The 21,812-nt window shown below is 35.3% G+C and overlaps 1 protein-coding gene across 1 annotated transcript; it reads left to right on the top strand.

Annotated features, from left to right (window-relative positions):
* Positions 1-2,101: 2,101 nt before the first annotated feature.
* On the top strand, positions 2,102-2,875 carry LOC136839425 (putative nuclease HARBI1). The gene has a single exon (XM_067105445.1). The coding sequence runs from the start codon at positions 2,102-2,104 to the stop codon at positions 2,873-2,875; it is 774 nt and encodes a 257-aa protein (XP_066961546.1).
* Positions 2,876-21,812: the final 18,937 nt, after the last annotated feature.

Genomic DNA, 21,812 nt, shown 5'->3' with positions numbered 1-21,812 from the left:
GATGAAACTTCGCTCAGCGTGAATGAAAGATGTGGGATTGAGTTGCGTGTGTGAGAAAACAGCTGATCGGGGGGTCGACTCACTTTGTAGCCCAACTCGTCGCTTTGTCACACCAACAGAGAATGGGAGAGTGTTGGGGGAAAGACAAAAAAACCCTACTTTCTTCGCTAAAGGTGGGTTTCGAATGCAAGAGTGAATGGTTTAACGTTAAACATCAGCAATGTCTTTACTTTACTTTACTGAATATACGCTTGGAATGTTGTTAAATAACCACGCTGGGATGTTTTCCTTGGTACAACAATGGAATGATCTGCACGTGTGCCAACTTGGACAGAACGTCTGCTTACTCGCTCGGTATTGGGATGCCAGAGACCGCTACATATGTTTTAACTATTCATGCATTCAAAGTCCTATATCACAGACAGAGAAATTGTACACGTTTCTAGGCTGTAACTGTTCTTGAATAAACTCCTAGCTAACTGCTCACGGCTAGCACATGCGATAATTCCCTTATACACTTCCTAACCCCTACTTACTCATTCGTCTGGCTACACAACTATTCCCTACACACGAAAGTTTGTGGATGAAAATTTCTGCTAAGGCTACTCTATCGCTAACTTAAGGGCCCTTACACACGAGGACACTAGTGTCCGCCACCGGTGTCGGACACTAGTGTCCTTGCTCAAGACACCGCCTGGCAACTAGTGAGCCACTCACACACCTCAGTCGGAAGAATGGCGGGAAACGAAGAGCTTCTACTTGTTGCTTTGCTGGCCAAAAAGAAATCGAAGAGGCGCTCTGTAGAGAGGAAGGTGCATGTACATCCCATGTTGTCATCAAGAATGAACACAGGAGCGCATCATACACATTTCAATGATTTGTGTGCTGATAAAAAGAAGTTTATCAACTATTTTCGTATGAGCAAGCCGTCATTTGAAGAACTTCTCAGCTACGTCAGGAGAGACATCACAGGAACTACCACAAACATGAGAGAATGCATTGCACCAGGCGAGAAGCTTGCTGTAACTTTGAGGTAAGCCTTATATAACTAGTTGCTGGTACTTTTTGCGAGGACATACATGATAAAAAAAATACTAGATCTATTAATAAGACAAAAAAATTTTTAAAAACTTGATCTATTAGTAATATTTATTTCCTTACAAGTACAGTTCTATTTAGTACAAACAATAAGGTGCTTACTATACAAGAAATAACTAATTATCATTCATATGGTTGCTGATGTCAGACATGGCTGGTGATGGTGCTGGTGTAGACATAGAAGTTGTTTGTAGATTAGTGTTGCTGCATTGAGGAATGTTATTCAGAGAATTATGATAATCCCCATGAACTGCTGGTTGCTGGGCATAGTGGAAAACTGGTGATGGCTGTGGAGGCAGGTATCTGGGAGGTGCGTGATGCTGAAAGTCCTGTGGCCATTGTTGGTACACCTGTTGAGCCTGGTAAATGGTAGCAATAATATCCTGCTTTAGCTTCAATTTTCTGTCTGCAGGTACCTTGTGCAGTTCTGTTACTAAGGATAGTAAGAACATCCTATCCTCGTCGTTTTCATTTGTTGCCTGTTGATTCTCACGCAATGCTTTTTTCTTGAGGAGTTCAATGAGTTCATCATCAGTACTTTTTGTGTTCCGAGACTGGTTATGAGAACGTTTTCCAGGACGTTTCTCAGTCTCCCAAGTTTGCATTTCCTGACCTAGCTCTTGGGAGTCTTCATGTTCATTATCCTGATTAGTCTCTTCATCCATATTGCTTGCAGTGTGTTTGGAGACAGTTTCAAGAAAACGCAGGGCTTCAAAGTAGACATATTGCTTCCGTCCACAGGCACCTGATCTACTCTTTTCTTGCTTCTTCTTCAACAGCTCTCTGGCATAGCAGGATCGGATTCCCTTCCACTTCTTCTGAACAACAACCACTGACAAAGAGAAATCATAAACATCAGAAATACGATTTGCAAACTGTACAACGTCAGTATGTGTGTGTGTGTGTGTGTGTGTGTGTGTGTGTGTGTGTGCTGCAGTCACAATTAACCTATTCCTACTTTTTTAAAAATTTTTGCTACAGGTATCTGGCCACCGGTGACACCATGACTGATCTCCAATACCAGTACAGACTAGGCGTATCTACCATCGCGAACATCATCCGGGAAGTCTGCAAGGCTATTTGGGAAAGAGTGAAGACAGTTTGTTTTCCTGATGTGACAGAAAGATTTTGGTTGGAAATTGCAGCTCAGTTTTACCAAAAGACTGATTTCCCTCATTGTCTTGGTGCCTTAGATGGGAAACACATCAGGGTAATCAAACCAGAGAATAGTGGCTCTTTGTATTATAATTACAAGAACTACTTTTCGATTTTGCTTCTTGCTGTATGCGATGCATCACACAAATTCATATTTATTGATGTAGGTGCATATGGGAAGTCTTCTGACACAACTGTGTTCAAGGAGAGTAAATTTTTCAGGAAACTTGAAAATCAAACCCTGAATGTTCCTGCTCCACAAGAATCGTACTCAGGCTTTGGAACACCCATGCCTTTTGTATTTGTGGCTGACGAAGCTTTTGGACTATCCCAACACATTCTGCGCCCATATGCTGGTAAATTTTTGAGTCAAAAGAAACGCATCTTCAATTACAGACTTTCACGAGCCCGCAGACTCATTGGATGCTCATTTGGAATCCTTGCAAACAAATGGCGCATCTTCCATCGACCACTCAATGTAAGCCTATCACTGGCAGAGGACATCATCAAGGCGTGTTGTGTTTTGCATAATTTTGTAAGAGACAGAGATGGCGTTCGAATTGAGGATACTTTAACCGTGGAAGGGCTCTTTGATATGGAACCTGCTGCAGGGCCAACTTAAAGACTTGCCAGCCATTTGAGAGACAAATTTGCGGACTACTTTGTCAGTGACCAAGGTGCACTTCCATGGCAGTTACAACGTATCTAGACAATGGCGTGGGTGGTGACCTGGTGTGGTGGTGTGGGTAGGTGGTGGTGGCATGGTGTGGTGGTGTGGGTAGGTGGTGGTGGCATGGTGTGGTGGTGTGGGTAGGTGGTGGTGACATGGTGTGGTGGTGTGGGTAGGTGGTGGTGACATGGTGTGGTGGTGTGTGTGTGTGTGGTTGGTGACAGGAATGGGGTAACTTTTGTGTGTAATAATGAATAAACTTGTATACGTAAGCACAGTAGATTCTTTACTTGCCTTGTGAACATGTAATGAAACAGAAAATAAAAATAAACATAAAGGACTTACGTATTTCTTTCTTTTCTGAGAGGGGTTTCTCTTCAAAATCAGGAATGAGTTTCACCATTATTGCATTCCAGCAGTTCTGCTTTTCTACCTTATTTGCATATCCCTCACAAGATGGGTCCCATAGTGCTGGTAGTTTTTCTATTTCACAAATGAGGTCCTCCGTGTTCAGCTTCTCCTCCACCTTCTTCGAAATTGTCCTTGATAGGCCGTCTCCTTCCATCATGGGATGATGGTGGGTGTCAAACTGAGCATAAGAAGCTGGCCAGTGGGCAGCGGTGGCGGACACTGGTGGCTACGTGTGAAAGCTTCCATTTAAAACAATGCTTTGCAGTGAGTGGCGGCAACCGTCAGTGTCCGCCACGTGTTGCGGGAGCAAGACACCGAAATATCTGTTGCCCGGAAGTTGTCTGCTTGGGACACTGCTGTTGCCTCGTGTGAAAGGCTCCATTTGATAATATGGGAGGCAACTAGTGTCCGACACCGGTGGCGGACACTAGTGTCCTCGTGTGTAAGGGCTCTAAGATCGGCTGCTTTCACCTGTGTTATGAATGAATTCTAACGGAAAGAGTTCAGTTTTTCTTTAAAGAAACATTATTATCACTTTTCTTATTTAATCCTATGTATCCTTAATGTTACCAAACTTAATGACAATAACCTCTTTACCTGTCTGTTCCCTGTTTCCAGTTGCCTTTTTGCCTTTGTAAACAATGAAGTTAATTATGTTAAATGAATTATTTTATTCCTGATTCATCCTTCGTATTTCTTAGCTGTTAGCGACTAGTTATGGCAGTTCTATAGGATCCTGAGCATTAGGTCGTCACTTCCATGGATTGGGTCTCATTGGAGCGATGAACGGAGGGTTTATATCAGGTTACTGCCTTAAGGCCAACTGAGAATGCCAACCTGTTACAAAATGAAAGGGAAAACTGGGTAACTTTCCTTGGTAGTACCATTATTTAAGTAGTAATGTGAAGGTCGCCGTGGGAAATGATTAGCAATTTACGTTAAATTGAATTTATTTACAGATAAACAACCAAGGATGTAATCTGAAAGGCTGATGATACAGCAAGTAAACTCAAATAAGGAAAAAAATACAAATTTGAACTGTGCAATCATTCTCAGCCGCTGACGACTTGAGTTTGTCTTGAATGATTAAGCTCCCTTGCGGGCAACGAAAAGGTGGGGGAGCAGGCTATTGTTCTCCGGACTGCGTACCAGGGAAATTTACATCTATTGTAACAGCAGTACTTTTAAGATGCTTTGAGGCACAGGCTAGCAGAACTGGACCGGGATATTCAATCTCCTTCTCAGGCTTATAGGGGCTCCTGTATAAGATGTCGAAATTGCAGAATGAGCATCATCTGCCACCAGTCCAAGTTGAGAGAAAAAAAAAATCTACCTCTCCTCAAGAAAGCCAGAGTGTCTCTCTGCCCTCTCGAGCGGTTTTGCATGGGGCACTTGACGTGTGTACCTATGTACACGAGCTGGGCACATCTGAAAGCAAGTCTTAAGCCAGTAAAAGGGTCACAGAGTAAGAGGCCTTATAACTAAGGACCTAAAGATTAAGTTAGCAGCCTTCCCTTTCAGGGGCCTACGCATCCAATGATTATAACCTTCCCTAAAACCTACGCGGCCCTTGCTACCCCAAAAGGGGGGAAACCTAGGAGTCTTCTTTCTGCCGGGGGTTATGAAGAGGGGCGCCTGTTGTCCTGATTTCCGGTCAGGTGTGGAGAGGACTGCTTTCTTGGTTCAAAACAAGTGTCGTCCTACCTTGTACGCCATGTTGTTTTGGCCTAACATTCAAATGAGAAGCTCTTTTAATTAGAAATTAAAATTAATTTTGGTGGCTAAGAGGGAGGAATGTAAATACGTGACAATATTAAAATACCCCCAAGATCTTTTTATAGGGAAATTTTCGTGCGTGTGCATTTTCGGAATTTACCATACTAGGGTTGCGTATGAATTGCTATATCATGGTTTTATTTTCTGGAGTGTTAGCTCCAGTACTTTGTACTGAAATACCATACACCTGGGTACAGCTGTCCTTTAGGATTTCATCCTTGGTGTAGCGGAGATATTACATAATAGTAAGGGAGAATGGTTAGAATATTCAGACAAAACTCTAGGAATCAACTTAAGTAGGCTATAAATTTTTGCCTGATCTATATGTGAGGTACCTGAACGGGGAAAATTGTTGTGGTTTGAATATTTTGGTGGTCAGTATCGTTAAGGGACAGTCAAGAGGTTCATACTAGAACTTTGTTCCCTTTCACACCTAAAGTTCAAACCGCCTTCATGCAAGCCAACCATCATAACCACTGGCATCGGTTTCAGCAATGACATCTTTTGGGACTACTGACGCTGCAAGAAAGTGGATATTTGGAGAGAATCATAGCAAGAACGACCCTTGTCAAATGGGTGTTCCTCATTGTTCTTAACACTTTTATACATGGCCTACAATGGCGTCCTTATGAAAGAAATTTACATTTTTCTTTCGTTCTTGGCCATGAGGTGAAATTACTTGTGTCGGTCTCATTGTAGGACCTGTGGGCTGCCAAAGTCATTCTTTAAAAACAAGTTTGTCAGAGGAAATTTCTGGGCCGAGAAAGTCTTATGCAAGACAAATGAGGCAGCCTAAGCATCTATGCAAAGATTATGGATGTAAAAAAAAAATAAATATATATATATATATATATATATATATATATATATATATATATATATATATATATATATATATATATATATATAATATATATATATATATATATTGTATGTGTGTGTGTGCCTTAGTTTATCTATGTGGTTCCCTCTATGCACAGATACGTCTGATTATGTATGTGTAGAGAAAAGTGCATCCACTTAATATACAATTGTATTCTGTCTATATTTTTTGTAAAAGCAGTCATATGTATTTGTGAACCTATTCATGAATTCTTAAACAGAGGAGCATATAGACAGATAAAAATGCGTTTAAAAGTTAGTGAGAGAGAGTGACTTATTTACAATCGGTGTGCACGATAAAGGAATGCACCTCCAAAAACTCATCAGAAACCTCACTTGATTATATTCAACACAAGCGTTCAGACTACCTGGGATGTCTGTGGCGTTGACAGAGGGCTCGTCCGCTGTTTGGCGTCGGCAGCGAGAGAGAGAGAGAGAGAGAGAGAGAGAGAGAGAGAGAGAGAGAGAGAGAGAGAGAGAGAGAGAGAGAGAGAGAGACTAACAGGTCCCTTTTCCTTTGGAGTAATATCTTCTTCTCTCTCCCAAATTATTTCTAAAAATTCACCTATAATATCTCGAACAAGTCTGCTTACTTATCGGAAAATGGTTAAGCAACCATAAAAAAGAAAGAAAGAGAAAACAAACAACAAAATGTATTAACTAACTGAACCAAACCCTTGACCTCCTTGTCGAAGTCAATGATATAAATGTTGAAATGACCAATTGTTGGTAAGGTTATCATAAAGGCACAGAATTTTTTGGGATAATTAAACTAATATAACAGATAATGAAAATACAAAGATTTCTGACAACTCAAGAAAAGGAGGCTTTGAGAAACAAGAAAACACAATTGAGTGTTTTCAATGATGGTCTCCGAGAAGGCAAGCGGGTTTTGGAAGGCCTTCACTGAAAACAAGTAAAGCAAAAGGGAATGGGTTATATGCCACGAGAAGCCAGTCAACTGAATGGAAGGGACAAAAGTTTGCCACGAAATATTCGTGGGTATTGCAGGAAAACGGAAGGCTCTGTGTATTGCAGATTGTTATTACCATTTTAATCCTTCTTTTATTCCCTTGAGCTTATGTAGAGCAATCATTAGTATTCAGCCAATCCCTTTTCCAGAAAGTTATTCCAGTTTTTATAAGAAATAAAATGTCATATTTGTCGCTTTCGAGTCAACATGTTTTTTTCATGCATCGAAATAAAATAACAATATTGGTGAAATCGGACGAAATTCTAATGAAGGTTTGCACAGGAAACTTTCAATATATGGCAATCAACCGTATATGGCCGTGAAAAATATAGCAAAATAACTCTCCATTTGGAAAGTGTAAGAATTCCTATGCTGTGGATAACTTTGAGTTTAAAGTGAGCATTTTTGGCCGAATTACCTTCCAGACATATACCTACTGTACAGCACACTCAGAAAAGGATTCAGTGATGTATTGATGATAACTTATCTGGCATCACAACTACCGTAATTCAGAATATGTCCTACTTTGATATCAAAGGACATGATTTGTGCTTTCTAATAAGTGTTTTTCAATAACAAATCGTCACTTAGTAATAGGTTATTCACTTTATTGTTATTATTTATTCCCCTACCCCTCTGTCGCTTCCCGCCTGCCATAAAATGGGAAATGAATTCATAGATATTTCGGGGGCTAATAATAAACTTTGGGAGGGACTTCTTACATGGAGTTATGAATAATTGGAGTAATAATATGGAATATATCTTTCATGCATTAAAACTTCGGTTCTCTCTCTCTCTCTCTCCTTTTGGGTTTGTTTGCAAATCGTTATTCTCTTTACTTCTTTGCAGACACCCTCCCTTCCAGTTTGTTTGTTTTTTCTAATATCCAACAAAAATTGAAGACTCATCATTCCACAGAAAACCTTTCCATACAGATCCAAATAGTGCTTGTTCATTTAAAGCACAAATCAAAGCGAGAAGCTTCTGTCAGTCATTGATTTTTGCTTGATTACTCTGATGCCCATTCCATCCGTCATCTCGGAATTTTCTTCATGTTTGATTGATCTTTTGGAGCGCTCTTTTAAGGAAAAGTTCATAAAAAAATTCCGGTCCTAATAACTAATTATATTCAAATGATAATTATCTCGTATAATAATTATGTTTGATTGTCTTTAAAAATATTGATCAAATTCCCACAAATTTCTGCAGTCATGCTACTTTAGTAAGCATAGGTTACCTTGTTTATATATATATATATATATATATATATATATATATATATATATATATATATATATATATATATATGTATATATATATATATATATATATATATATATATAAATATATATATATATATACAGTATATATATATATATATATATATATATATATATATATATATATATATATATATATATATATATATATATATATATATATATATATATATATATATATATATATATATATATATATAAATAGTCCAAAGAAGACGACAGTTACATATTTACTGTAAGAAACGTTTCATGTTACTTAAACACGTCATCGGTCAGTAAAAATTCTCTTAAAACAAAATAAAAGCTAAATTAAAAACAGCAGTTACATTCTTTAAAATTACAAAATATATAAAAGTAAAAAGAGAGCAAAGAATTTTTTAAGACTACGTGATCAAAAGAAAGGGAAAGACGGAGTGAGACCACAAGCTCACGCATGCCCAGAGAACAATTAAGCCAAGAGCAAAGGAGAAGACTCGTTGGGGTTCAGAAGAGGCGCATGACTTAATAAACAAAGACTCGAGGGTCGTTAAGTAAACAGATTGTTTGGTAGTCCCAATTATGGAAAAATGTTTTTTATCAATATTAATCTTGCATTGATATCTCAGTATCTCAGTTTGCGCTAAAAAATGGGTTTGACTTCCAACAACAAATAGTTCACGAGGATGGCGATTTATATATGGCCAGTTTAGATGTTGAGTCGTTATTCACAAATGTGCCAGTCTCCGAAACTATTGAGATTATTCTAGACAAAGTTTTTTATGAGAGTGATGTTATCTTTCACGGTTTTAATAGACAACTTTTTAAGTCTCTCTTGGAACTTGCAGTGCAAGATTCTGCTTTTATTTTTAACAAATAACTCTACTGGTAGGTCGAGGGAGTTGCTATGGGGTCTCCATTGGGCCCTTTGGTCGCACATTTTTTATGACTCGTTCAGAAGAAGAGTTTTTAAATAACTGTCCCAAATCCTTTAAACCCCTTTAGTTATAGGAGATATGTTGATGATACTTTTGCCCTATTTAAACATTCGTGACAATATCAGTCTTCTCTAGATTACGTTAACTCTAGACATCCCAACATTAAATTTACTGCTGAGCAGGAGACTGAGAATACTCTGGCCTTTTAAGACGTAAAAATCACCCGCTTTGACCATGATTTTTAGTGCACCAGTTTTTAGAAAAAATACTTTTACAGGCCTTGGAGGTAATTTTTATAGTTCATGTTACTTTTCACTTAAAATTAATGCCATAACTACCCTAATTTTTAATGCTTTTCGTTGTACATCTAGCTGGGCAAATTTCCACTCTGAAATTGAATATTTACTTAAATATTTGACCAAAAATACATATTCAGAAGAAGTAAGGTTGTTGAAGGTACTCTCTAAGTGAGCTTCGCTGTTTTTACAGTTTTTCGTGTGTTCCTTGCAACTGTGCAACTGTCAGACAATGTGAGATGTTAGTTAAGCAATGGTAGTCTATGCCAGAAACTATAACTGATAAAAAACGGGAAGAAAATGGCAAAACTGGACAATAAATAAATCGTCTTGAGGATTACAGCTTTGCCCGCCAGGGGCTATTCGAGTCCCTGGTTGGTTGTTCGAGATGGCTTCGCTATCAAGGAAAGTAAATACATTTTCCATTTCGTTTCTAAATGGCAAATTGTATAGTGCAAATGTATTTCCTGAAATATGTCGAGATATAATGAAGATCCCAGATGATGAAGTGTATGGAATTTGTACGCAAGGAAAGGCCAAATGCATATTCAGGGTAAAGTCTGAAAATTTTTTTAGTTCGCTCATGAAAGAGTATGATGATAAAGTAATCAAGTACAGCGGAGGTGAAGTTCAGATAAACGATGTTTCTAAGGTAGTTACTTATGTCAAGATACGCAGTGTTCCCTTTGAGATGCCATCTTCGTTGTTGAAAAATATATTTTCTAACTACGGTAAGGTCAAACACATAAGAGAAAATAAGACTGGATTTGGACATTACAGTTTTGCCCTCAGTGGAGATAGAACAATTTTCATTGAATTGGAGAAGACTATTCCTTCTTATATATCTATTAGGGGATATTCGTGTAATGTAATTTATCATGGACAACCTCGAACATGTAAAAAGGGTGGTAGTACTAGCAACTTGATAGCTGAATGTAACAATGATGAGACGGTGGCATGGCTTAGCTATTGTAGTACGGAATTCCCCGAGTTGGGGGAATTGACAAGTAAAAATAAACCGTTAGAAAAGGATGAAGATGGACAATTAAAAAATTCAAGACCATGGAATAGTCGTAGAGAACACAGCCGATATGGATGGTTTGCAGGTGCATCGGGAAAATCTACTTGATCTGAAGGACTCGATGGATGTGGAGGATGGAATTAATGATGATGAGAATTATGTTGAAAGTTTAATGTGCGAGGCGATAGGAAAAATCGCTGATAGCGATGACAAGGCTACTGAAACTGTTGCTCACGGAATAACAAGGCAGGTTGAAGTTAATGAAGTAATTGTTAACAAAACTAGTATTGTTTCGAATTCATACTCACCTATTGGCATTACAAATCTTGATAATGGTTTAATGAACGAAAATAAAGGTAATGGTGATGTTTGTAGTAATAGTTTAGTGAACAAGAATAATACAAAATGTGTTAGGGTACCCAAGGTGATTGATGTTAATTGTAATAGGAAATATGAAGGTAATGATATAGTTACTGATGATAAATGTCGTGATGCAGATATAATAAAGGTATGTGATGGCAATACAAGAGAAAGTGAAGAGATCATAGAATGTAATGTTTCTAAATGTCCAACTGACATTACAGTCAATCTGAATGATAACTGTAATCATTTCTCTGATATGGGAGCTACAAAAGAACCTGATATTTATATGAACGATAAAAATGGTGAAAGTTATAGCCAAGATATTTCCTGTTTTTTGAAAGATTCTGATCATGTTTATAGTGCTGCTGTATCACCACACGTTGAGCACGTTAAGGCAAGTGTTAGTTGGGTTGATGAAATGGATGCAGCTAAGGAGAGTGAGAGTCCGTCAGATGACGACTTTACTCCTTGTGAAGGGAATAGGAAGGGTTCGAAAAAGAAGTTTAAAGAAAGGGAGTTAAAAAACCTCAACAACTATGAAGCTAAGGATTGCTACGCTAAATGTTAACGGGCTAAATTGTAGTGAAAAACAAGATTTATTGAAAGATTTTATGTTTCAACATAATATCGATGTTCTTTTATTTCAAGAGCATAATGTTAAAAATATTGATATTCTTGATAGTCTGACAAAATATTTTGATATTTATCTTAATACTTCTGTATTACGTAAAGGGGGGACAGGTATTCTAATAAATAAAAAAGTTTCTTATTATGTCATAAGCGAAGAGAGAGATGCTGAGGGAAAGATGATTTCATTACGACTAAATTTATATCACAATGTAGTACATTTTGTAAATGTTTATTTATGCTCCTTCTGGTTCTGTAAAAAAAGAGGAAAGCGAAAACTTTTTCAGACACGATATTTGTTATTCTTTAAGGGTAAATTCTGACAATATAGTATTGGCTGGTGATTTTAATTGCATAATTAATTATTGTTAAAAGATATTTATTTTGCAAAGTGAAAAGTCCTTAAGCTGAAAGATATTTATTTATACCTATGTAAAAGAAAATTATGGTGCTAGACTCGATAGGATCTATGTCGATAAACTTTTTAATCATATTGTTGAGGTGAACACAATTCCTGTTACTTTCAGTGACCACATTGGTTGTGCGTCATTTGACGTAAATATAAATGCAAATCTAAAAGTATGGAAAGGGGTATGGAAAATGAATGTCTCTCTCTTAGAGGATAAAGAAACTGTAGAATGTTTTGAGGATTTTTGGTCAAAGGTAAAATGCAGAAAAGCTTTGTATTCTAACGTAGGTGACTGGTGGGAAGATGCAAAGAAGAAAATAAAGTCATTTTTCATAAAATTTGGCAAAAAAAAATAAGCATAGATTTGGTTTATTAAACTACTATAAAAATTGTTTGAAAAGGGCCTTGGAAAAAGCAAGCATTGTTGCAGTGTCTAATTATGATGAAATAGAGAAACTGAAAACTATGATAAGTAAATTAAAAAATGAGATTAGTGAGGGTGTCAAGATAAGAAGTAGAATCCAGGAACAAGTTGAAGGGGAGAAACTTTCCCATTATTTATTGAGTAAGCAGAAGGTAAATGCACAGAAAATCGTTATGAATAAAATGGTTGCTGAACCAATAGGAAATGGAAAGGTGGAGAAGTGATTACTAGTACTGATTCAATATTATCATACGTAAATTCTTATTATGAAATTGTAATGTCATCAGAGCCTGAGTTTGACCCAGTTTTGCCAATTTCTGCCTTGACGGAAGGAATTCGTACTGTTCGTTTTAGCGTCCCTCTGAGTGTTGAGATATTTTAGAGGGATGTAGGGAAATAGAGATGGGGTTTCGTCCTTATTTGGGAAATATTCGCCATCTTTTGATATCTGGGTTACATTTTCAAAAACCAGTCAAACCAGTATGTGATGCAAAAATTTCTCGATATTTTACCAAAATCAATATCTAAGGATGAAAATGAAAAAAAATTGAAAAATCCAACTGTTAAAGAGATTGAGAGTATAATTAAAGGTTTGAGAAATAATAAAACACCTTGGATGGATGGGATTCCCGCAGAGTTTTATAAAAAATTCTGGTATATAATTGGTAAAGATGTTATTAAGATGATCTGTTTCTATTTGACAACATTTTGTTTAACGAAGACTCAAAGAGAAGGAATGATAAAATTAGTTCCCAAGACAGGTGATTTGAATTTGATTAAAAACTGGAGGCCCATAAGTATGCTGACTGTGGACTATAAAATATTGACAAAATTTATTTGTAAAAGATTGTCTATATTTCTTGACAAAATAATTTCTAAGGAGCAATTTTATATACCTGGGAGGAGTATCATTGAATGCAATACTTTGATAAGGGATGTAGTATATTATGTAAACGAGTCCTTGACCAAGGGGGCAATTTTATCCCTTGATTGGTCTCGTGCCTTTGATAGGGTAAAAATTAATTTTGTTGCAAAAATAATGAAATCCTTTGGCATTGATGATGAAGTCATTTCATGAGTGATTGGATTGTATAATCATATTTCAAGTTGTATTGAAGTAAATGGCATGATGACAAAACCTTATGCTGTCAAAAGATCTGTGAGGCAGGGATGTCCTCTTTCAATGGTATTATATGCGATATACTTAGAGCCTTTTTACAGAATGATAAAATCTAAGATACACCCCCATGCACACAGTATGCCTAACGGACAAAAATTAGCAATGGCTGGTTATGCAGAGGATTCAAATATCTTTGATGAGAACTAGTTAGCGTTAAGGAAAATTGAGGAAGTAATATTGGATTTTGAGATAGCATGTGGAGCGAAGTTGAACAAAGAGAAAACGACCATTTATGGAATGGGGCAATGGTCCAATAAGATGGACTGGGATCTACCTTGGCTCGTGGCTGTGCCTAACAAAATAAAAATTGTGGGTATTTGTTTTTGTAATGATTATCTAGCTTGTCTCACAGTTAATTGGGATATAATTAAGAATAAAATTGAAAATAAAATTAAAGTGATGTATAATAGATATCTTACTCTAAAGCAGAAAAGTATACTAGTGGATTCACTTATTTGTTAAAAAATATGGTATTTATCCCATGTCTGTCCAATGACGAAGGAGTTTCATGTTGAGGTTAAGAAAATAATTTTTGGATATATCTGGAATAAAGGTTATCAACCAATAAAACAGGACACTTTATACCTTGATGCAGAGAATGGGGGAATTGGCTTAACTGATATTTGGTGTAAATCTCGGGTTATGTTGGGGTCTTCATTTTTGAAAGTTTATCTTAATGAATCCTTTTCATATGTATTTGTTTAATATTACATGTATATATGTATAAATAGTATTATCCCTAAGCAGTCCATGTATATGTTGGTATCGTTTGTAGGAATCTCCTGCTATAGAAATGTGATTAGAGTTATATATAAGATTAATACTTCACTGCAACAACTTTCCGTACATAACAAATAAGATTATGCACAAGAAGCTTACAAGGAAAATAATGTTCTAACAGCTGTCGAGAAATACCCTTGTTTTCAATGGAATTCGATATGGAAGAATATTAATTCCAAATTTATTAATCCTCATGATAGAAATGTGATATACAGATATATGCAAGAAGCGTTGCCTTCAAAGAAAAGATTGTACCAGTTGGGCATTATAACTAGTAGTAATTGCAGTTTATGTAATTTGGAAGACACTATTATTCATACAATATATTTTTGTAAAAGGAATAACAAGATTATTGTTTGGTTAAAAAAATTTTTTGAGAAAAATATGCGGTATTAGTTGCCCTCGGATGTTAAAAATATTGCAGTATGATTTCCAGTGTGCTAAAAACAAGGAAAAGAATGCAGCAATTATCTTTGTAACTGCTTATATTGTTGAATTATGGTTAACAAGGGATATACATCTAGAGTATGATGTAGTGAAGGCAAAGATAGTTGGTAAAATAATGGGACAGAAGTATATTGTTATTGAAAATTTTGAAATAAAAAAATGTAAGGAGGTTTTTGTGAAACGTTCATTAATTTAGACGTAAATGACTTAATGTAATAAATACATTTTATGTAAGAGATTACTTTAATATGTTTACAATGTTTATAATGTACATATAATGTATTTTTGTAATAAAAGATAAAAAAATGCCTATCCAAAAAGACTTTTTTATAATGTAGTTAACAAGATTTTAGCACGTAACTTTTCTGATTCCACTGTGAAATTTAATGTTCCTAAATTGACTACGTACGCCACGATACCATATGCTCACTCTGACTTTCCTAGATGCAAAGTTAAACAAATCATCGACAAAGATTTTGGATTTCTAAAACTGAATCTGATGCCTATGACTCCACTAAAGATTGGCGGCTTTTTTTTTAATTATAAGGACAAGCTACAGACCTTTATGAAGTCCAATATTATTGACAAATTTTAATGCCCAAGATGTCTTGGTAGTTATGCTGGCTCATCAAAGAGAATGTTGCAGGTCCGTTAATACAGCCACTTAGGTTTGAGCTACAGAACCGGCTCAAGAATTACTAACCCCGAATTTTCTAGTATTAGAAATCATGCCATTAAATGCAAGATTAATATTGATAAAAACATTTTTCCATAATTGGAACTACCAAACAATCTGCTTACTTAACGACCCTCGAGTTTTTGTTTATTAAACGTCATGCACCTCTTCTAAACTCCAACGTGTCTTCTTCTCCTTTGCCCTGGGCATGCGTGAGCCTGTGGCCCCACTTCGTCTTTCCCTTTCTTTTGATCAGGTAGCCTTAAAAAAATTCTTTGCTCTTTTTTTACTTTTATATATTTTGTAATTTTAAAGAATGTAACTACTGTTTTTAATTTAACTTTTATTTTGAATTGAGAGAATTAATATGTATTTTTCAATTTTACAGACCGATGATGTATTTAAGTAATGCGAAACGTTTCTTACAATAAGTATGCAACTGTTTTGTTGACTGTCGTCTTCTCTGGACCCCTGCTTGTTGTTGTGCACTTCCACCTGAATGTGTGTGCATATATATATATACTGTACACACACACACACACACACACACACACACATATATATATATATATATATATATATATATATATATATATATATATATATATATATATATATATATACTGTACACACACACACACACACTCACACACACACATATATATATATATATTTATATATATATATATATATATATATATATATATATATATATATATATATATATATAAAACCATACTTCATGTAAGCTTTGGCGGTATGATGCAGTAAGTTACCTGAAAACACGCTCACGTTATACCAACTGAAAACTTTGTGTAGAATTACTCCCTAGCCAATGGTTGCACAGTAAACACCTTGTATATAATACCTTCTGTGTATTTTCTGCAGAATAAGTAAATACCTTTTTACCAACATTCCCCTCCTCCTGGAGCACTTTTTGCTATTCCCAACCTCCGATTTTATTGTCTTGTTATCATCCCCTCTCCAGTTCCCTTTCTCATTTCACCTTCCTTTATCCCTTATCTTGTCTATTGTTCGCTGTCCTCTGTCCCTTATAATTTGATCTACTTTCCTAATTCCTCTTTTCCCTTCAGTGGTCCTTTGCATTTGTCTAGTTTCCGCCCATTGCAGTTTCCTTTTCCACTGTTTAGTTGCATTCGAACAGCTTTTCACTTTTCATTTAATTCTTTTGTTCTACAGTCACATTTAGTTCTTTACTAATTATTCCTTCCTAAAGTATACTTCCCCTTCTGTTTTCAAATCTCCATTTTTTTTTGCTTTCACTTATAGAATTCTTTTTTCATTTCTTCTTTTTACTTCCTTTTTAGTTTTCGTTTCTTTTGTTGACTTCCACCTGTAGTCGCCTTTTCCCTTGTTGCATTTACTCTTGAATTCTCGGATTCATTTCTTTATACCATCATTTACCATCAATTTAACGCCCCTTTTCTCCCACTCTCTTGTCCCTTTTGCCCTTTCCGGTCTGACCTTCTGCTATATTTACCCCTTCCTTTCTCCCATGTGGATCTTCTGTTTCCTGTCAGTTATTTATCCCTTATTATCTGCATCCACTGTTCCCTTTTATCCGTTCCCTAACTATCCTTTTGCCGCTTTTTCTCACTCTATTCTTGGTATCCATTGTTTCTTTCCCTTTTCTTACTGAACCCCCTAACGCCATTGTTTTTTTCCGTCCACCCTAGATTCTCTTTTATCCAATGTTCCCTTCTTCTTCATTCCCACCGCCATCCCTAAGGTTGACTTAATGCTCTTCTCCAACCATTTCTAGTAGAAGCATCTGCCTTCTTCTCCAAACCCTCTCTCACTTTAAGCCGCCATGTTGTCCTTTGCTTCCCTCTCGACCTTCTCCCCTTAACAAGTTCCACCGAGGCCAGTTTCAGTCTTTCTTCCTCACTCATCCTTACTTACCACATGCCCAGACCATCCTACTCTCGATTCTCTTATCGTATCAGTAATCTCTACCACTCAGGCATTCCACACCCCTTTTCTCTGCATTCATTTTTCCCTCTTCTCTCCAGCCCCTATTCAATAACAATTCTCCCGTTGCCTACCCTGGTTCTCTACAGTCATGTTTCGCAACATCTATCTGCATTTTCCCTGTTCTTTTTTCTGGTGTAGACCCTATAAATCTAAAATATTTTTCATTATCCAGTTCTTTATAGGCCCTGTACTCTTTCATCTCTCCCCACTTCCTCTATCCACATCTTCCCTCTGTCTAACTCTTATTCTCCCTATCCATTGTTCATTCCTCTTAACCTCAATTCTCTATCGCTGTTGATCCCCTTTCCTCGTCAAATGTAATCTCTAGTTATTGTTCCTGTTAATCCACTCTGTTCTCTTTTTTCACCGTTCGTTTCTATCCAGCTCCTATTCACTGCTCATTTTCCGTTTTTCCCTACTCCCAATTCTCTTCAGCCATCAATGACTTCTCGTTACGTAGTCTCTAGTCTCGGTTCCCTTTCATCCAGCCCTACTTTTTTCTATTCATTGCTCATCCTTTTCAGTTCCTATTCACTCTGTCCCCTGGCTGATTCTCCCTACTTCCAAATCTCTGTATCAGTCTTTGACTTCTCTTCATCCCTTATCCTCTAAAAGCATTTTTTCTTCCTCCTCACCTTATATTATCCCTATATTATCCTCGCCCCGCCCCCACAATATCTTCTATACCGTTGCTCCATTCTTTTCAAGACATGCTCTCTTTATCCACTGATTCCATCACCCCCCTTGCTGTCTCTGCTTTCTATTCCCTATTCCAATTGCGTCTTTGTTTTCCATTGTTCTATCTAACCGTACCCTCAACCCCTTCATTCAGGTGTGTTATTTTCAACTTACATTTCGTTTTGTGGTCTGCTTGGCAATATACTGCCTTTTTATCTGCATTAATTCTCCAATGGGAGCTTTAAATTCATCTTCCTCTCTCTCTTCGTCTTTTTTAGTTAAGTCCATTCGGATTTTCAATCATTTGCAACTGTATTTCTTTTCCTCCAGACCCCTTTGCAATTACACCACTTTCCATCTCATTACCTTGTTTTCCTTCATTTTAAATCGTCATCTTCATCTATTTCATTTTATTTCTTGTCGCGTTTCCCTCTCAGTCTCATTCCAATTCTCGTGTTTTATCGACTTTTATATTCATCATTCTTAAATGCTCCTTCAAGGCACTGTCACGATTCACAGGGAAAACCATTCCCAACACTTAATGATATACGAAGCACTGTCCATTGTATTACAAAAACCATTTATCAGTATTCAAGCTTCTTTGCATAAAGACATTCCATCAACCGGACACCGGAAGAATTAACATGTTGTTGATTCACGTTCTATGGCATATATCATAGGACACAAGGAATACGAAGTAATTTGTTATTTGCCAAGGAACTCGAGTTGTGTCGTAATTGTTTCACTGAGAGAACAATGAATATAGGTCATACAGGAACTAAAATTACCATTATCATTAAACGCCCGGAATAAATTATTGTTTTATATGTATAATACATGCTGTATATATATATATATATATATATATATATATATATATATATATATATATATATATATATATATATATATATATATATATATATATATATATATATATATATATATATATATAAATTTCTGACTCACGACATGAGTCAGAAATTTATTTCTATTCCACACGTGATTGTGTGTTGATGATTTCTATATATATATATATATATATATATATATATATATATATATATATATATATATATATATATATATATATATATATATATATATATATATATATATATATATATATTCTTTTTCCTTGATTTAAGTGTAAAATGTGTAAAATATATTGACTATAATTTTTCTGCATACAAGAAATAATGTAGCAATAGTAATGTGAAAATGTCTTTTAGAGTTCACAGGTAAAAGCGTATTTTAGTTTTTTTAAGATAACATAATATATAAGGAAGATTACGTTATTCTAGCAATCATGCAGTGTTTTGATTTTTTTTTGTATCATATGATGGGTGGTCTTGGAAACTTTTGGTCGCGAATTGATCTAGACTGGTGTTTAATCATGTAAGCCAAATACTACTTTGTCCCATTTGAGGAGGGCTCAGTCATGCAGGCATTCTCTTGTTGGAAGGCGAGGAATGAATGTGACATGTTACATCAGCTATTTTCTCAGAAACAGAGAGGAACCACTTGTGCTTCTGGACATGTACCGTTCTGTCTTAAAGTCACGAGGGTGGATGGAAAGTACTGCACAAAACCACGTGTTAATTACGTCATCCAGTTAACATGTCAAGTATGAAGGAAGTCTAGAACCTTCTTTATAGTTTTACTTTTGACCATATACAGAAAAAATTGTCATTGAGATACTAGACCTTTGTTGTGTTAGATAACCCCCTTTCTCTATCTTCAGATCCCATTGGTAAAATTTTAAAGTAATGTAAAATACTTGATTGTTGTCACTAATATTAATCACTCTTGTGAGACCCAAAAACATTCCATTAGTTTGTGAAATATTGTAATGGTGCCCCGACAGGAATGGTGAAAGTGAATATTCTGTGTGAACCAGCTGCAGCTTGTGAAAGGGATAGTGATTTTTTGCAAGTCTGAACCATGACTGAAGCTTATTTTGAATATTGGATGTGTTATTCAAAGTGAATTTATTTTTTGTTTGTACATTTATTTATTAATTGGTGTTGAGATCAAATTACCTTTTGAGATAATTTGGTCTAAACACTCAGATATATTGATAAAATACCTTAGTGAATTTATTACATTTACAATTTTTTTCATGTTTTGTGTGATGTATGTTCTTAGTATCATTTGAATTGTGCATTTAATTCTCTTTCACATATTAACATATTTGATTGTTTCATTTTTGTTTCATATCTAAGTTCAAACATTAAATAAGACTGTGCTTCCAAATAGTAGTAATGTAATATCAAAGTAACTATAAATTTTGAATTAAAAATAAAATTTTGTGTCTAAAGTTTTTACAGCAGTGTTTCATTTATTGACCACCAGTGGTAGGATTAAACTTTGCAAATAAAGCATAGTGATATAAGTTTTGTTCCTTCAGTTTTTGTAGAAGTGACTCAAATAGAGGGGAAATAATTACAGTTATTCAGTGCTTGATAGAATGATGCCCTATTACTTTAGTATATTTCTTGTTCAAATATTGATACCTCACATTACTGATAATTCTTTTAAGAGATCACTGTTGCCTTTGGAGTACTCAGTCGTATTTTTTTGTTATGATAGTTCAGGTATCTGGCTGTAGTGAGGTAAATTTTGAATTCTATAATTGATAAGTGTCATAACCAGGTATTTGGAACACTTTGCGACAATACACACACACACACACAAATATATATATATATATATATATATATATATATATATATATATATATATATATATATATATATACACATATGTATGAGGATGAATGTTATCACATCACCTATATATATAATATATATTTTTGAATTTTGTTCTACATGAGTACATTAGGATGACATATTTCTTCGATCTCAGCATATAAAAATAATTATTTATAACGTTAGATGCTACAACAAAAATGTTTTTTAGAATGTAAGCAAAATGAGTCAGTTTAGTTTCCTTGGTATTATAATAAAAATTTCGGGGATCATCCCGCTTTACGAACTTTAAGCACTTTGTTAGGTATTAGATCCAGTAAATTCCAAGAAATGAAGTGGCTAATAAATTAACTGGTAGCAATAAGAAAATTGATAGGATGACACTCCTCAACATCCTTGCCCATCATTAAACAACGGGACAAATTGTAGATATATATATATATATATATATATATATATATATATATATATATATATATATATATATATATATATATATATATATATATATATATATATATATATATATATATATATATATATATATATATATATATATATATATATATATATATATATATATATATATATATATATATATATATATATATATATATATATATATATATATATATACTCGTATGTTACATCGACAGATTCAACATTCCTTTCGAAATGCTACGTAACGTGTTTTGCGATCTATCTCAGAAGCATGGAAACCTGCAACTCTCTCCCTCTCTCTCTCTCTCTGGTATTCAGCATTCAACCCGCGCATCTCTCTCTCTCTCTCTCCAACACCATCCTCAAAACGGATACTCTAAGGAAACACAATCTTTCCTACATAAATAGATTTATTATCAAACAAACCCAACAAGTAATGAATTAACAAAGAAAAGATTAAAATGCATAATAAATGAATTATCAAGTCAAAAATAGTCTAATTCAAGATTTAATCTTACTCTGGCTAAAAAGCCTTTACACTCAAAACTCCCACACACTCCATCTTAGACATTATACGTCTAGTCTTAAAGTCAACCACAGTGAAA

Source organism: Macrobrachium rosenbergii, chromosome 1 (assembly GCF_040412425.1).
Source record: "Macrobrachium rosenbergii isolate ZJJX-2024 chromosome 1, ASM4041242v1, whole genome shotgun sequence".
NCBI classification, from domain to species: domain Eukaryota; kingdom Metazoa; phylum Arthropoda; class Malacostraca; order Decapoda; family Palaemonidae; genus Macrobrachium; species Macrobrachium rosenbergii.
The sequence above is the reverse complement of the archived record's forward strand: the minus strand, read 5'-3'. Positions and strand labels throughout refer to the sequence as shown.

What these genes read in the sequence shown, in the direction of transcription:
- LOC136839425 (XM_067105445.1), top strand. Translation starts at nt 2,102, where the DNA reads ATGACTGATCTCCAATACCAGTACAGACTAGGCGTATCTACCATCGCG.